This window comes from Balaenoptera acutorostrata, chromosome 6 (assembly GCF_949987535.1).
Source record: "Balaenoptera acutorostrata chromosome 6, mBalAcu1.1, whole genome shotgun sequence".
In the NCBI taxonomy this organism is placed as follows: domain Eukaryota; kingdom Metazoa; phylum Chordata; class Mammalia; order Artiodactyla; family Balaenopteridae; genus Balaenoptera; species Balaenoptera acutorostrata.
Genome location: NC_080069.1, coordinates 111,927,079 through 111,940,807, shown reverse-complemented (window position 1 = coordinate 111,940,807; position 13,729 = coordinate 111,927,079). Strand labels below are relative to the sequence as shown.

The 13,729-nt window shown below is 35.0% G+C and overlaps 1 protein-coding gene across 6 annotated transcripts in view; it reads right to left on the bottom strand.

Moving 5' to 3' along the window:
- The window catches only part of CNTRL (centriolin), a 92,954-nt gene that overhangs the window by 53,573 nt on the left and 25,652 nt on the right, over window positions 1-13,729 (bottom strand). For 3 of the 6 annotated variants that reach the window (XM_007178101.2, XM_028165420.2, XM_007178102.2), the window contains exons 8-13: window positions 12,087-12,143; window positions 9,856-9,975; window positions 8,647-8,875; window positions 7,184-7,293; window positions 5,009-5,203; window positions 283-436 (exon numbers count right to left, since the gene is read on the bottom strand). In XM_007178101.2, coding sequence (XP_007178163.2) covers window positions 283-436; window positions 5,009-5,203; window positions 7,184-7,293; window positions 8,647-8,875; window positions 9,856-9,975; window positions 12,087-12,143 — 865 coding nt within the window. Of the gene's footprint in view, window positions 1-282; window positions 437-2,389; window positions 2,512-5,008; window positions 5,204-7,183; window positions 7,294-8,646; window positions 8,876-9,855; window positions 9,976-12,086; window positions 12,144-13,729 lie in introns of those variants that run through there. The other 3 variants (XM_007178103.2, XM_007178104.2, XM_057548748.1) reach the window with 2 other exon arrangements.

Here is a 13,729-nt window from a genome sequence, read left to right as displayed (position 1 = left end):
GATTTTAGGCCTTAGAAGAAGACAATCACATGCCAGAGTTTATCATGATCATGTATGGACTTCTTGCTATAGTGACCTGACTCACTAGGACATCAACCCAAGAAAACTAAAATAAAAATTTTAAATTTTATTAAACATTTTTGAGTACTCTGCAAATATTTCCCTATCAAATACTAGTACTAACAGCTGAAGCATATTCAGCTAATAACTGGATTAATGCCTGTTATTTGTCTTTTATTAACACTGAATCTGATTTACCTTAAATCATACTTAAATTCTCACCTTCAGTAAGCTGTTGTTCAAGGTCCTTAATCTCTTCAGTTTCTTTAGCAATTCTAGAAAGTATCTCATCCAAACGGCTTTCAAGTTGTTTGTACTGCTTGTTCATAATGTCAAGCTGTTGTTCTTTACCCCTTTTCTGAGCCTTCATATGGCACTGAATTGAAAAAAAAAAAAATTAGAATCCCAAACTCTTTAAACTCTTATAAAAATAATAATCCTTAATAACATTTCTAGGGAAGAATGGAAAAGAAAATGTAACAATTTGCATCTGTTTTGTGTCAGACACTGTTGTTTTCACATGAGTAGTTTTCATTTAAACCTCATGATAACTTGATGTGGAAATCATCTCCATTTTACAGATGAGCAAACTGAGGCTCAGGAAGGTTAAGTGATTTTTCCCAGGTAACAGCTAGTAGGTAATGCAGCCAATTTCAGTGTTCTTTGCACTGCACTAAAATGTATCTTTCCAAAAAGGTTTCCAAAAAGTTAATTGATTATATATACATATATCCATAGGAAAAGGCTATATTCTAAAATGTTAACAAAGGTTATATCTGGGTGGAAAGATTACAGGAGATTTTTAATAAGTTTTTTTAGCTAAAAAATTTTAGAATAGACAAGTAATAACTTTTTATTAAAAAACATTTATAATTTTTAAAAAGGTTTTTTGGGGGAAATAGAGACATGAAATAAATACTTCCTTAGAATTCAAGTTTATTTTCTTTTTTTTTTAACATCTTTATTATTGGAGTATAACTGCTTTACAATGGTGTGTTAGTTTCTGCTGTATAACACAGTGAATCAGCTACACATATACATATATCCCCATATCTCCTCCCTCTTGCGTCTCCCTCCCTCCCACCCTCCCTATCCCACCCCTCTAGGTGGTCACAAAGCATGGAGCTGATCTCCCTGTGCTATGCGGCTGCTTCCCACTAGCTATCTATTCTACATTTGGTAGTGTATATGTGTCCATGCCACTCTCTCACTTTGTCCCAGCTTACCCTTCCCCCTCCCCGTGTCCTCAACGAGTTTATTTTCAACTCCTTATGCAAAGAAACATTTTGTTTTTAAGTTCCATAAACTGGGAGTTGAGAGGGACCTCGAAGGCCATTTAGCCCAGTGAGTCTCAAGATGGAGGGCCCTGTGGAGGCATACCCCTGCAACCACTACATATGCCCCCGGTGGAAAAGAGCTTTCACACACCCACACACACCCTGACAGTCATCGCTTTAGGGAGCTACTGTTATCTGAAAGGATTGGATTGTATTTCTCAGGTGTGCTGGGGGAAAAAACTGAAAACCGATGACCTAGTCTAACTCTTCCTTTTACACGTGAGAAAACGGAATCTCAGATCCATCAAATGACTTGCCCAGGTCTCCTTAAGCAACTGTTCATATGGAGACAAAATAATTCCCCAGAGAACCTGTGCCCTCCCACTCACATCACACCCTCGCAGCTCTAGTTTGCCCCCACAGGATCAGAGGAACAGAACAATAATAAATCAAGAGAACGTTACCAGGAGAAAGAACTATATTAGTCTGAACAACGAACTCCACGAGTCTCAAGTCTAAGACTATAATTTGATTATAAAAGAACACTTCTCAATTTTACATGTCTGTTGCCTCCAAAGACAAGAAAAAAAGTCTCTTCATTTCTGAAGAATAAATGAGAGGCAGCTTGATTGGAAGGTTTTTATTTTACTACTGGTAAAACGTGATGGATGTTCAAAACTCTTCTCCTACTCTCCCAAAATACCCATCTGAAGTCTTTCTGAAAAGGTAACTGCAGATAAAACCTTAAATTCTAAGTAAATTTAGGATTTTTATGGCTCAAGAAAGAATTTTCAAAAAGTTCTACACTCATATCTGCATCAATAAATCTTAAAAATTCACCATTAAAACTTCCACTGAAATCTCTACATGCAGGACAAAAAATTAGCTCAATACACCAATGATTTGCATTAAACACATGGGAGGAAAAGTAGATTCAGCGATTTTCACTACCATGGAGCTCACAATAGAGGTATTGTAAAAACAGGAACTTACATCTCTCACTCCTCCTCCTCTTTAAATCCTTTGTACACAGAGAGAAAAAATGATCATACCTTAATTTAGAATTTGTCCTGTTAAAACTGAGCCGTTGAGAACAGAGGAACTGTGGGCGGAACGCTTTCTAATGCTGTCTTGAAATTCATGTGCACTTCCCTCTCTGACAGCCGCATTTTTGTAAACGCCTCTGAGCCTCTAACCTCCCAGCGCTTCAAACCACATTCCTGGCAGAGATTGAGCGGCAGCCCAGCCCGTCCAATCACAAGCAGCCTCTGCAGGCAGGCCACACCCTCCGCGCTTTAAATCACAACACAGGAAGCTCCCACAGGCCAATCACGCACAATCTTTGCAACAGATTACTACAGAGTAATTGCCTTTAGCATACAGTTTGCTCCCATAGAGCATTGCTAGATAGGGAACAGGGATACAAATCTTCCTTTATTATGTTTGCTCCTGTGGTATTTCTGCTTCTAACTGTGAATGTTTTCTAGAACTAAAATGGGATTTGATTTTTATATAGTACCTTTTCCTTTTGAAAACTAGTTAAATGTTTATGCTTGTTGAAAACTTGACTAGGCTTGGCTCTGAGCTAATTTAAAAAATAATTAATCTCTTTAGACCTGTAACTCCTTTGTGAGGCTCTGCCTCTTCCTAAAAGGGGTACTTTGGGAAATCATTTAATCTTTCTAAATCATATTTTCATCTTATGCAAATTTAAAAAGTCACCAATCTCATTTGGATGCTGTAATAAAACAAAGCTCCTCACCATAGGTGCCTAAAACCAAGTGCAATGCAAGACACATCACTGGCGCTTAACATACTTGTTTTCCATCATATCTCAGTCATTTACTGTTTCCTAATCTCTCAAGCTTTTACTTTTAAATTCTATTTGCTATTCAGAAAGATACTTCATCTGATTAGATAATAAAAGTTAAATAAAAGCCTGTATCTGCAGAAAAATATGCAGAATACCGTTCTTGATTCTTTCCCTCTTGCTAAAATGTTCACATTTTGCAGCCTAAAATGGGGTGCCTAATACTAGGCATTAAGGTGACTCTGTGCAAATTAGAAAAAGATGCTCCTTCCAGGTGAACAAATTAAAAAGAGACATCCTCTGGCGCTCAGACTAAGACTGTAACCCTAAGAACTAACCTTCAGGAGTTTTAACAATACCGAAAAGGAACTTCAAAATCTGGCTTGTATGTTTCATCTCCACTATTACAGATTGATTTTGACTACCTTCAAAACTTGGATGCCTTTCCTACTTCTCATTTAACTCCTTTCTATATGTAATTCTTTACAGAAATCCAGTGTGTATTAGACTCCCTGTATGCCAAGACTATCACAGTCCTAAGTTGAAAGCAAACAGACAATCTAGGTTCTGATTACACTCATAGATCACAGAACTACAAGAGGGAGTAAAGGAGCTTTGAGTAGTGCCTATAGGCCAGTTCTTCCCTACTTTCCTTAATGCAAGCATTCATAAACATAGCACTGGCCCCTGGGGATTCAGTTCCTGTCCTCAGGGGCCTTACATGGGGTGGTAGATTTCTGAACAGATAAATATGATACGGGACGATATCATAGACCATATTATATATTATTTAAAATCTCTAATTTTTCATGTAATGAAAATTCTTCAAAGACAATCAAGACTACTTTTGGTTTCAATTTTAATACTAAGTCTTAGGCTTTTGTTAGAAAAGACCTTATGTCTGTGATGATATGGTCACCCTTTGTCAAAATTAGCTGGCCTCCAAAAAATATCTATGATATTTTACTAAAATGTTTAAAGGGATAACTAAATAACTTGTCAAGTACATAAAGCAATTATAGTGCATTGTCTTTACCATGTTAAATTCTATGGTTTCTCATAATCCAGAGATTTTAAAGTTTTTTTTTTAATAACCTTATTATTCAAAGTATACCAGTAAAATATGCAGGAAATATTCTTACTTCTATTTTACAAATATTGGCTAAAATATAAACCATTAGTAAGACTTTTCAGAGTAGAGACAGAAAGAGACAAGAACCTAACTCCATCATCCAGCCACCTGACCACCTCTGGCCACATTTTAGGAAGACATACTCTAGAGAAATGTTTTCTTTTTAAGGACAAAACAAAACAATATGAAACAACAAATAGCTTTAGTGGAATATTTGCATAAAGGATTAAAGAAGAGGTAGAAAAAGGACTCTGAACCCCCTCAGCTCTCCCATCTTGCCACCTTGCTGTAAAGAAAGAAGAAAATAAAACAAGGAGAGAGAAAGAGTAAGAGGTTTGGAGAGCAGCTTAGAGCAGGTTTCTCTTCATTTGAAATATAATGAAATTCAATTACTTAAAAAAATATATATATATCATTCATCAATTGTTCTACTGAAAGCTACCTCCATCAAGCCCTAGGTTGTTTTGTTTTAAACACACACACACTTTATATATATGTGTGTGTGTGTATCTATATACACACATATGTATATATATAATACACATACATATACTCATATTATATATATACACACACACATATAAACATATGTATCGCTCAAATTTGTGCATCAAACTAAAAGAGATTTTCAGAAAGGACTCTGAGGCTAAAAATGATGAGACATAATACCCAGAAAGAACGATATGCTCATCCCCATAGAACAAGCCAAAGATCTCTTCATTTACTTACATGTTTTGGGTCTTTGGAATCCAGACTATCAATACCTATTTGCAGGTCCTTGATCTCCTTCTGCTTTTCAGCAATTTCTCCTCTTTGCTTTTCCATCTGCATTTCTAGATCCAGAGCTTCTTGGCGTAATTTATTTAGAAGTTGTATCCTACCACTCAACTGCTTGAAAAGAAAGTCCTTCTCCGCTTCTGAAATCTAATTCCCCCCACACCCCAACACACAATTAACAGAGGACAGCAACACTGATTTACAAATTTACAGAAAACAACTAGTACAATTTACAAAGGTATTCCATGCTCTTTTTTTTTTATAATAAAAGTAAAATGCAGGTGATACCTAGGCACTCCATTCATATCTTATACTTTTATCCTTATTATATGTAGAAAATTTATTTTATAAAAGCTTATAAAACAATAGCAGGTAGAAATGAAGTTGTCATCTTAGTATAAATAATTTATAAATTATTAATAATAATAACCATAATATTAATGGTAGCTGACTTTATATAGCACTTACCCTTGTATTAGAATATCAAGCCAATTGACAGTGTAATGAAAAATTTAGGCTATATTATACTTACTCATTTAAAATAACTATTTTTTCCAAGCACATTTTGTAAGCATCCAGTTACTTAAAAATTATGTACATTATTTACTTCTACCAATTTATCTATATAAAGCTTTTGCCAATAGTGTTATAAAACATTCTTATTTAATTATTAAAATCATTCTTAATAGCTCCATCCACCTCATCTCCCATTTTCAATCCATCTTTAAGTCCTGTCAATTCTACTGCCAGATTTTACCTAGTCTTCTTTCTCTCCATGTCCATCATCACCTTTGTAGTCCAAGCCATTATCATGTCTTGCCTGTACTAAACAACAGCCTCCTAACCGATGTACACATCTCCATTTTTTCCATCTCTCTCAACCCATTTCACTCTCATCAAGTAGCCAGAGTGACCTTATAAAAATACAAATAGGATCAGCCACGCTACCACCTAAAGTCCTTCAAAGGTTTCCCATTACATTCAGAATAAGATTCAAACCCCTTAAAATGGCCTATGATGCCTGGCATGAGCTTTAACCTCATCTTCCACTATACTCTCCCTGACCCTGCAGAGGAATCTTTAGTCTGAAGTCTTTTGCACACACTGTCACCTCTGCCTGGAATATGCTTACCCTTAATTCTGCCTCACTGGCTCCTTTTCATCCTTTGGGTCTCAGCCTAAATGTCACCTCCTCAGTGAGGCCTTTGTGGGTTGTGGCAATCTACATCCTCTTTACTGTCTCTCCTAATTTTCTTTTTTTTCCCCCCTAGAACTTATGTTGTTTAACTATACATTTCTTTTAAACTTATTTTTACTTATTTTTTGCCTATTTCCTGCCCATGAGAGAGGAACACATCTGTTTTTTTCATTACTCAGGGCCCAGCTCAGTCAGCAACTGCCACATAAACTTGAATCAATTTCTAGTTACTAAATAATTTGAAACTAACGACACAGGGTTACCTTTTTAAAAGAATATATAATTTGGACTTCACCTTCTTTTCTTCCTACTATGGTATGAATACATTACCATCACAATTTTGAAATACTGATTTTTAAAAGTTGCAAATAACTAAAACCTTTTACTTACTTAAAAACTAAAATGTCAAAATACTTCCTTTTCTGAACTTTCTCCCTATGCAACTACATCATGGGTTTGAGCTGCTTTGCTTCTTCATGACATCATCTTTTTGTATACCATATTTTATATCATTTATATTTTTGCTGCTCATGTTTAATAATGTTCATTGTAGAGGTGTTTTCTGGCTCTTAATCTAGGTTCCAGGATCTTAAAGGTGGTGAGTGCTTAATTAAATTAGGAGAGATATATTAGGAAGCAGCTTCCCTGGGTAAATTGGACACTTTCATAATAGAGTAGACCGAATATATCTTTTTACATAAATGGTTAAGTAACGTGCATCTATACACTCTATAAAATGCTAATAGGATGTCATCCTGAATGGAAGGAAATGAAATTGGAAAATGCTAGAACCATATCTGACTCTGAAATTTGTTATTCCGTAATTAATTAGGCAGCACTGATTTACAGATTGTTTTACACGGTTATGAAGAGGGAAACATTTCATTTTTGGCATTTTCTCTTAGCAATGCAGCTTTACTTTTACTTACTTTTTTAAGTTGTATAGCTTCTTCCAGTTGTTTAAATTCTTCAGTAGCTCTTAAAATTTGTTGTTCTGCCTTTTCTATTTCATCATGCAGTTCTGATAGTCGAGTTTGTGCTGCAAATTTAAAAACCATGCACACAGACACACACAAGAAAAATCTTGAATTCTCAAATTTCTACCTTTTTCTTAGCAATAACTTCCTCCAATTAAATTCTGCAATTATACAACACAGGAATAAAAAAAAGTAATTTCTTATGATTGTTTTCCTCTCTATTAGTTAATCTCTAGAATAGTTTCATGATATGCCATAGAGCTATAATTGATCCATTTATTTGTAAAATTCCTAACATAAAAGAGGCTCTACTTGATACTCCCAACATTAAAGAACTCTTTTGAAAGAATAAGGATTTTATTTGTAAATATGTGCTTACATGTCACTAAGTTATAATTAGGTTTAGAGTATTAAACAAAAACCTGTGTTAGAGGCAAATGCTTTATGATGGGATTCAATATCAAGAAATTCACTACTGATTTGGTAATCCCAAATCAGTGACTTTCCACCTCAAATTCCTGATTTCTCTCTCCCTTCCTGCCTCCTATAAAACTATGAGCCCCTTGAAGCTGGTGTGATTTAGTTTCGCTTTCCCCTTCCAGAGCCTAGCATGTAGTATACGCAGGCATGGACAACTCGGCCTCTTTTCTCCCCTTTCCAAGTCAACCTCTATTGGCCTTCCATGTATTCCATTTAGCTGCCAACCAAGGGAGGATGGGCCACTAATCTCATTGCTTGAGATCCCCATAATGGGCCATGATTACTAGTGAGATGAATGAACTCAGGTCTGCTTTCTCCTTCCGCCATATGCATACAGCTAAGTGGGGAAGTGTGTCCAAAGTTTGCCATTTGGAAGGTCTCTAAGTGTCCCCTTGGACTGATTTCTTCCTCTTTGTGACTTGCCAGGAAGTGGTAAGGTTCCTTGAATTAGATGACTTGGCGGGGGGGGGGGGGGGGGCGGTTGACGAGGTGGAGTGTGGGACAGGTCAAGAAGAGTCAGAGGCCAGCCTCAGGCCTAAGCCTAAGGAGAGTGCACTGACCCAGTTTATCCAAAGCACTGCTTTAGGTTTTGGCGACATGTATAGGAATCAATAACTTTACTTGCTTCAATTATTACTAATTATGCCTGTGAATGTGTAAGTCCAATGGTGAGAAGCACCTGTTGGCAGGACGAAATTTAAGCATTCTTGGAGCCCCTGGACATGCTGCTATCAAATAACGGTCAAAAACCCCATTCTTCATAACAGGAATCATTAAAAAATAATCTGCTCAATGAATCGCTGCTTTTGTTTTAGACGTCTCACGCAAACAATAAATAACTTCAGCATGTTTAACTAGAAGAATTAAAAAACAAAATTTGCTTATATATTCAATTCTTTTGTGTTTCTAAAGAATTTAAAGTAACTTTTTTTAACCTGCACTTATTTTGTTTTCTTTGTCTTCCAGTTGTGTGTCCAGTGGCGTATGGGCTCTCAAGTTCACATGTTCATTTCTAAGTTGTTCCCCTTCATCTGGATCCATCCTCTTGATCTCTACTAACTGGGCATTATTGGTAATATAACTCTCTGTGGCAAACATATTTCTCTTGTATCTGGATTTGCCAATGTAAGGGCTTTCGTCTGGAGCTTTATCAATGTCAACATACTAAAAACAAAATAAATAAATCTTATGACATAATAAGTAACTGTTATGCAGTCGAGTGACATTATTCATTTTATTAATGAAGAATATATCACAGAATTGCCTAAATAGTAATCCTACATACATAGAAGTTTAAAAATATATATAATTCTTTTATCTTATTCTTAATATACTAAAAAGGAACTAGAACAAAATATGGTCTCAAAAGGCTTACTCCTCCTATCCTCGAAGAGTGAGCTGGATTGACTAAGGAAGTGCCTACAGTTATGTGTTTGTTGTTGTTGTTGTTGTTGTTTTTAGCACTGCTGTATCTCTCAAATCAGAAATCTACATGTTTTATTTTGGTTTCTTGGCTGACATATAAGTAAAATCTCAGTCTAATAAATTTTAAATGTTGAATTTTTACTAAAATAATTTTTCGTAAAAATTTAGTATTTACTAAATACTAAATTTTTACTAAATCATATTTGATATTATATTTTATTATCATATATTATTTTACATGATATTGACTGGAGCTTGGAAGTTAAACAGTTCCCTGTTGCAGTGGCATTTATGGTATTTGTACAAATAATGGTTGACTAATAGTGAACCCACTGATTACTGAAAAAACAATGTAAGGAGATGTCTATTCCATGGTCACTGAAGCAGGCAGTGCACTTTTCCTGGAGGTTTGGATTTAAGGAAGCTGATCAACCACACTCTTGAGTGAGGTAACTGAGGATTAGAAGGGCTGCTTATGGTTACGAATATGGATGTGGGCAAATATCCTCTTGGGGCTTTTACCCTCTTTTGGATACTGCTCTACCTCACTGAGCCAAATAATTCACAGATTCAACCAAAATACTCTGCTGATACCTTCATAAGAAAGACATGGAGTGGTTATTGATAAAATCATTTGAACATCTCCACCACCCTGCCCTCCCCTGCCCCATTCTGTGCTGGCTTTAACTGTGGATTACTACGAAATCAAAATAACTCACCTCTGATGGATAATAATTTAGTGGCTCAAATTTAGCATCAATTTTATAAAAAGCCAATTCCTGTTCCAGTTCATACTGTTTCTGACATGCTCGAGTTAGTTCCATGGTCTTCTGTCTTAGCTATTGGCCCAATTTGATATGAAACAACACATAGATTCAGTAAGTTAGTATAAAGGTACAGTGGTGTGGCAAGTTCCAATTATAACTGATAATTAGATTTTTAAAAATCTCACAGCAAACAGAATAACATTAAGAGCATTTTATCTTAATTCTAAAGTATTACAAAGAATGAAATACAAAATTATCATTTCATAAGAGATCACATAAAAGACCTTTGAAGTTTATATGTTATTTCAGGATACAATGAACAAAAGTTTTAAAAATCATTTAAATTTGCTTTATCCAAACATGAAAATAACTCTGTATCAATTATTTTTAAGTAACTAGTCTACTAAGTACCTGCTTCCTGATTTCCCAATAACTGGTACTAATTTATTTAACTGACTCATGATAGTTTCAAATCATGGATAGAAATGATATTTGACATTTATTACTAAGAAATTAGAAGGAGTGAGAAGGATGAAAATAGGAGATCGGTTTTAACTGTTGTACTGATGTTGCTGTAGTATTTTGGCTAATGGCATCTCAGTTTTAAGTGTTCAGAACATTATTCTTTGTAATGGAGGATAAGGGATGTGAATAAGCTCAATCAGATCCAAATATGGGACATTAAATTTTTAATAAAGTAATCCTACTGTAATTACAACTTTTTAGTTATTCTTAGAAATTTTAGGAGCTAGAAGAAAAATCATCTAATCTAACCCTCTGAATTTATAAATAAAGAAACTGAGTCCCAGATTGGTGAACTGACTTGTCAAAAGTTACATAATTAGGTTAGTGGCAGAAGTTAAATATTTTATTAACTACCAGTACCAGTCCCCTTTCTACTAAACCAACCCTTGAGTTCATTTCAAAGGTCCACTAAGTGATTTCTGCTTCTTCATTCCCCCCAGCGTCTGACAATAGATACCAGACAAAAAAAGGCATGCAGAAAAACTTCTTTAATATAAAAATGCAAGCTGAAGAAAATAAAACATAAACAAACATGAACATTTTACAAGGACCGTGAAATCAAAGTCGTGCACGATTTAGCTTTCAGTCACCTCCTGATTATCCATCCGAGTGGAAGTAAGGCTAACCTGGATAACAGGTAATTCTGACTACTCACTGTATGCCAGACACCATGCTAAGCATCTGACATATGCTATCTCACTGAATCTTCACAACTACCCTATGAGATGATAAAAGCTGTACAGAGAGGTTAAATAACTTGTCCAGTTGCACAGCTGGTAGTGGAAGAGGCAGAGTTCAGTTCCAAGTTTCCCGATTTCAAATCCGACACTCTATTATACTACACTGCCTTCGATGTCCTGCTGCAGGGTGTCAAGCACATTACCCACATTGATGCTTTCACTGAATGCTCACAAGTCCCTGAGTCTCCAGAAGGCAACTCACAACCAACAATGTCAACTAATCTTGGGCTTCTCTCCCTAAAGATCAGTGGCAGCAGGGACAAACAAAGGCAAATGTGACTGAACCATGGAGGCTATAGGGACTGGTCTCCGCAGGCAAGTACAATTGACCCTTGAACAATGTGGGTTCGAACTGAGCAGGTCCACTTACACATACTTTTCAATAGTAAGTACTATAGTACTAGACAGTCGGTGGTTGGTTGAATCTGTGGATGCCGAGGAACTAAGGATATTGAGGACCAACTATAAGTTATACGTGGACTAACCCCTGTGTTGTTCAAGGCTCAACTTTAATAATGAATACTCTGTGCATCTTAAAGTACCTTTGTGTTTTTTACAGCAGTAGGCTTAGCATATAGTAAGCATTCAATAAATGTCCTTTGAAGAAATGCATAAATGGGAGCAAGTTGGGAGTCAAAGCCCGGGAAAGTAGGCTAGTTACAGTATTAGCTGTGGATAATCAAGAGCTGACTGCAGTTAACATATTTACCAATAGGAAAAATGATACAAATTCTTTCCCCCACATTCAAATTCACTCTCCTATGTAAACAATCATTAAAAAAAATTATACATACACACAAGCACATTTCTCAAAAGGCAAGCCAGTTTCAAAACTTAAAATGTACATAAGGATATTAATACAAGTTTTCATGCAAACCATGAAAAACACAGTATACAATTCAGCCCTGAACAAACTACCTTTAAGGAAGAATAAAGAATCAGCAGAAAAGGGTCTGCAAGAAACCAAAACAAGGGCTAAAAGGAGAAAGAAGCAAACAGATACCATCACCTGGAGAATTCTAGAGAGTGAGGCTATAACAACATAAGCTGCTCTTTACTGACAACTTACCTTAGGAAGATATGGTTATTAATACCTGCATTATTCTTACATGGACACATTTTATCATCATTCTAATGGAGTTTCATATTTACCACCTTCCATTACTTAGCTTGATTCATTTCAAATCATTTTCACATTCATAACCTCACTTAGTCCTCACAACTCTGTGGGGCTGGCAGGACAGGTAAATCATCCTCATTTTAAAAATGAGGAAACAAGAACAGGAGTTTAAATAACTTGCAAAAAGACAATGAATAACATTAATATTAAAGTTAACATTTGTTGGTGGCAGGCGAGGGGGACTATTACAGGTTAAATGGCCACCAGAAGTTTTCCTTCAATGTTACTATGCTTCATTTATAAGTTAATTGACTTACTACATGAGGAATTATTATATGAAACTAGAAAACATTATACAACTATAGGTGATATTATCACCAGATATTCTGCATAAGATAATGGAAAATGTTTTTCAAATGTAGGCTCTTAGAATAAGACACAGAATTCTTTTTTTTTTTTAACATAGAATAGTCCTTTAGAATAATAAAAGAACTGGCAAAACAATATGAATTTGAAGAAGAAATACAAAATAGCTAAGAAATACATATGCAGTGCTCAGCTCTCCAATACCTAAAGAAATGCGAAATTAAAGCAATGAGATTCCATTTTTTTCTATCCTATTTACATGTTCAAAATAATACTATCAAGTGGGGGATTGGGCTCTTTCACCCACTGCTATAGAAGTGTGAAGCAGTTATAAGCTTTTTGAGGGGTAACATTAATAGCTATCAAAATTTAAAAATTTAAAACTTATAGTGATTATGCTAAGGAATTACTAGCATGAATGCATAAGGTATATATATATTTTTTCTCTATAGTATTGTTTCTAATAACAAAAAAGTGGAAGCAACTTAAATATTCATCAATAAGAGGTTAAATAAATCATGGAAAATCCGTATAGTGGAACATAGTATAGACTTTGAAAAGAATTTATGTGTGTGTGCATATATGTGTGCACACATGTACACGTGAATGTATTTTTTTAACTTGGACAGCTGTCCAATGATATACTGTTTTGTAAAAATTAAGATGGCAGAATTTTAAAAAATATATAGTGAAATTTTTTTAAATCACAAAACATTCAAAAAAATATATATTTAATTACATATATACTATGTAATTACATATATATTGTATAAGCATAGAAAACAAAAAGGATACATATTAACCTCCAAGGAATGGGGCAGGGGAAGAGTGAAACCTTCATTTTCTACTACATACATTTGTGTTGTCTGAATTTGTTATAATAAACATATAGTAACTTTGTATATAAAGTGTTTTTAAATACTTAATGATAAAAGTAACATAATGACTCAAAAAGAGCACAGTCTGTCTTCTAACTGAAAACAGTTACAGGAAAAAAAACGAACAAAAACTGTTGACAATTTACAAAACATTTATTTACAGCATAAACATATCAACATAATAAACGAACAAAAGA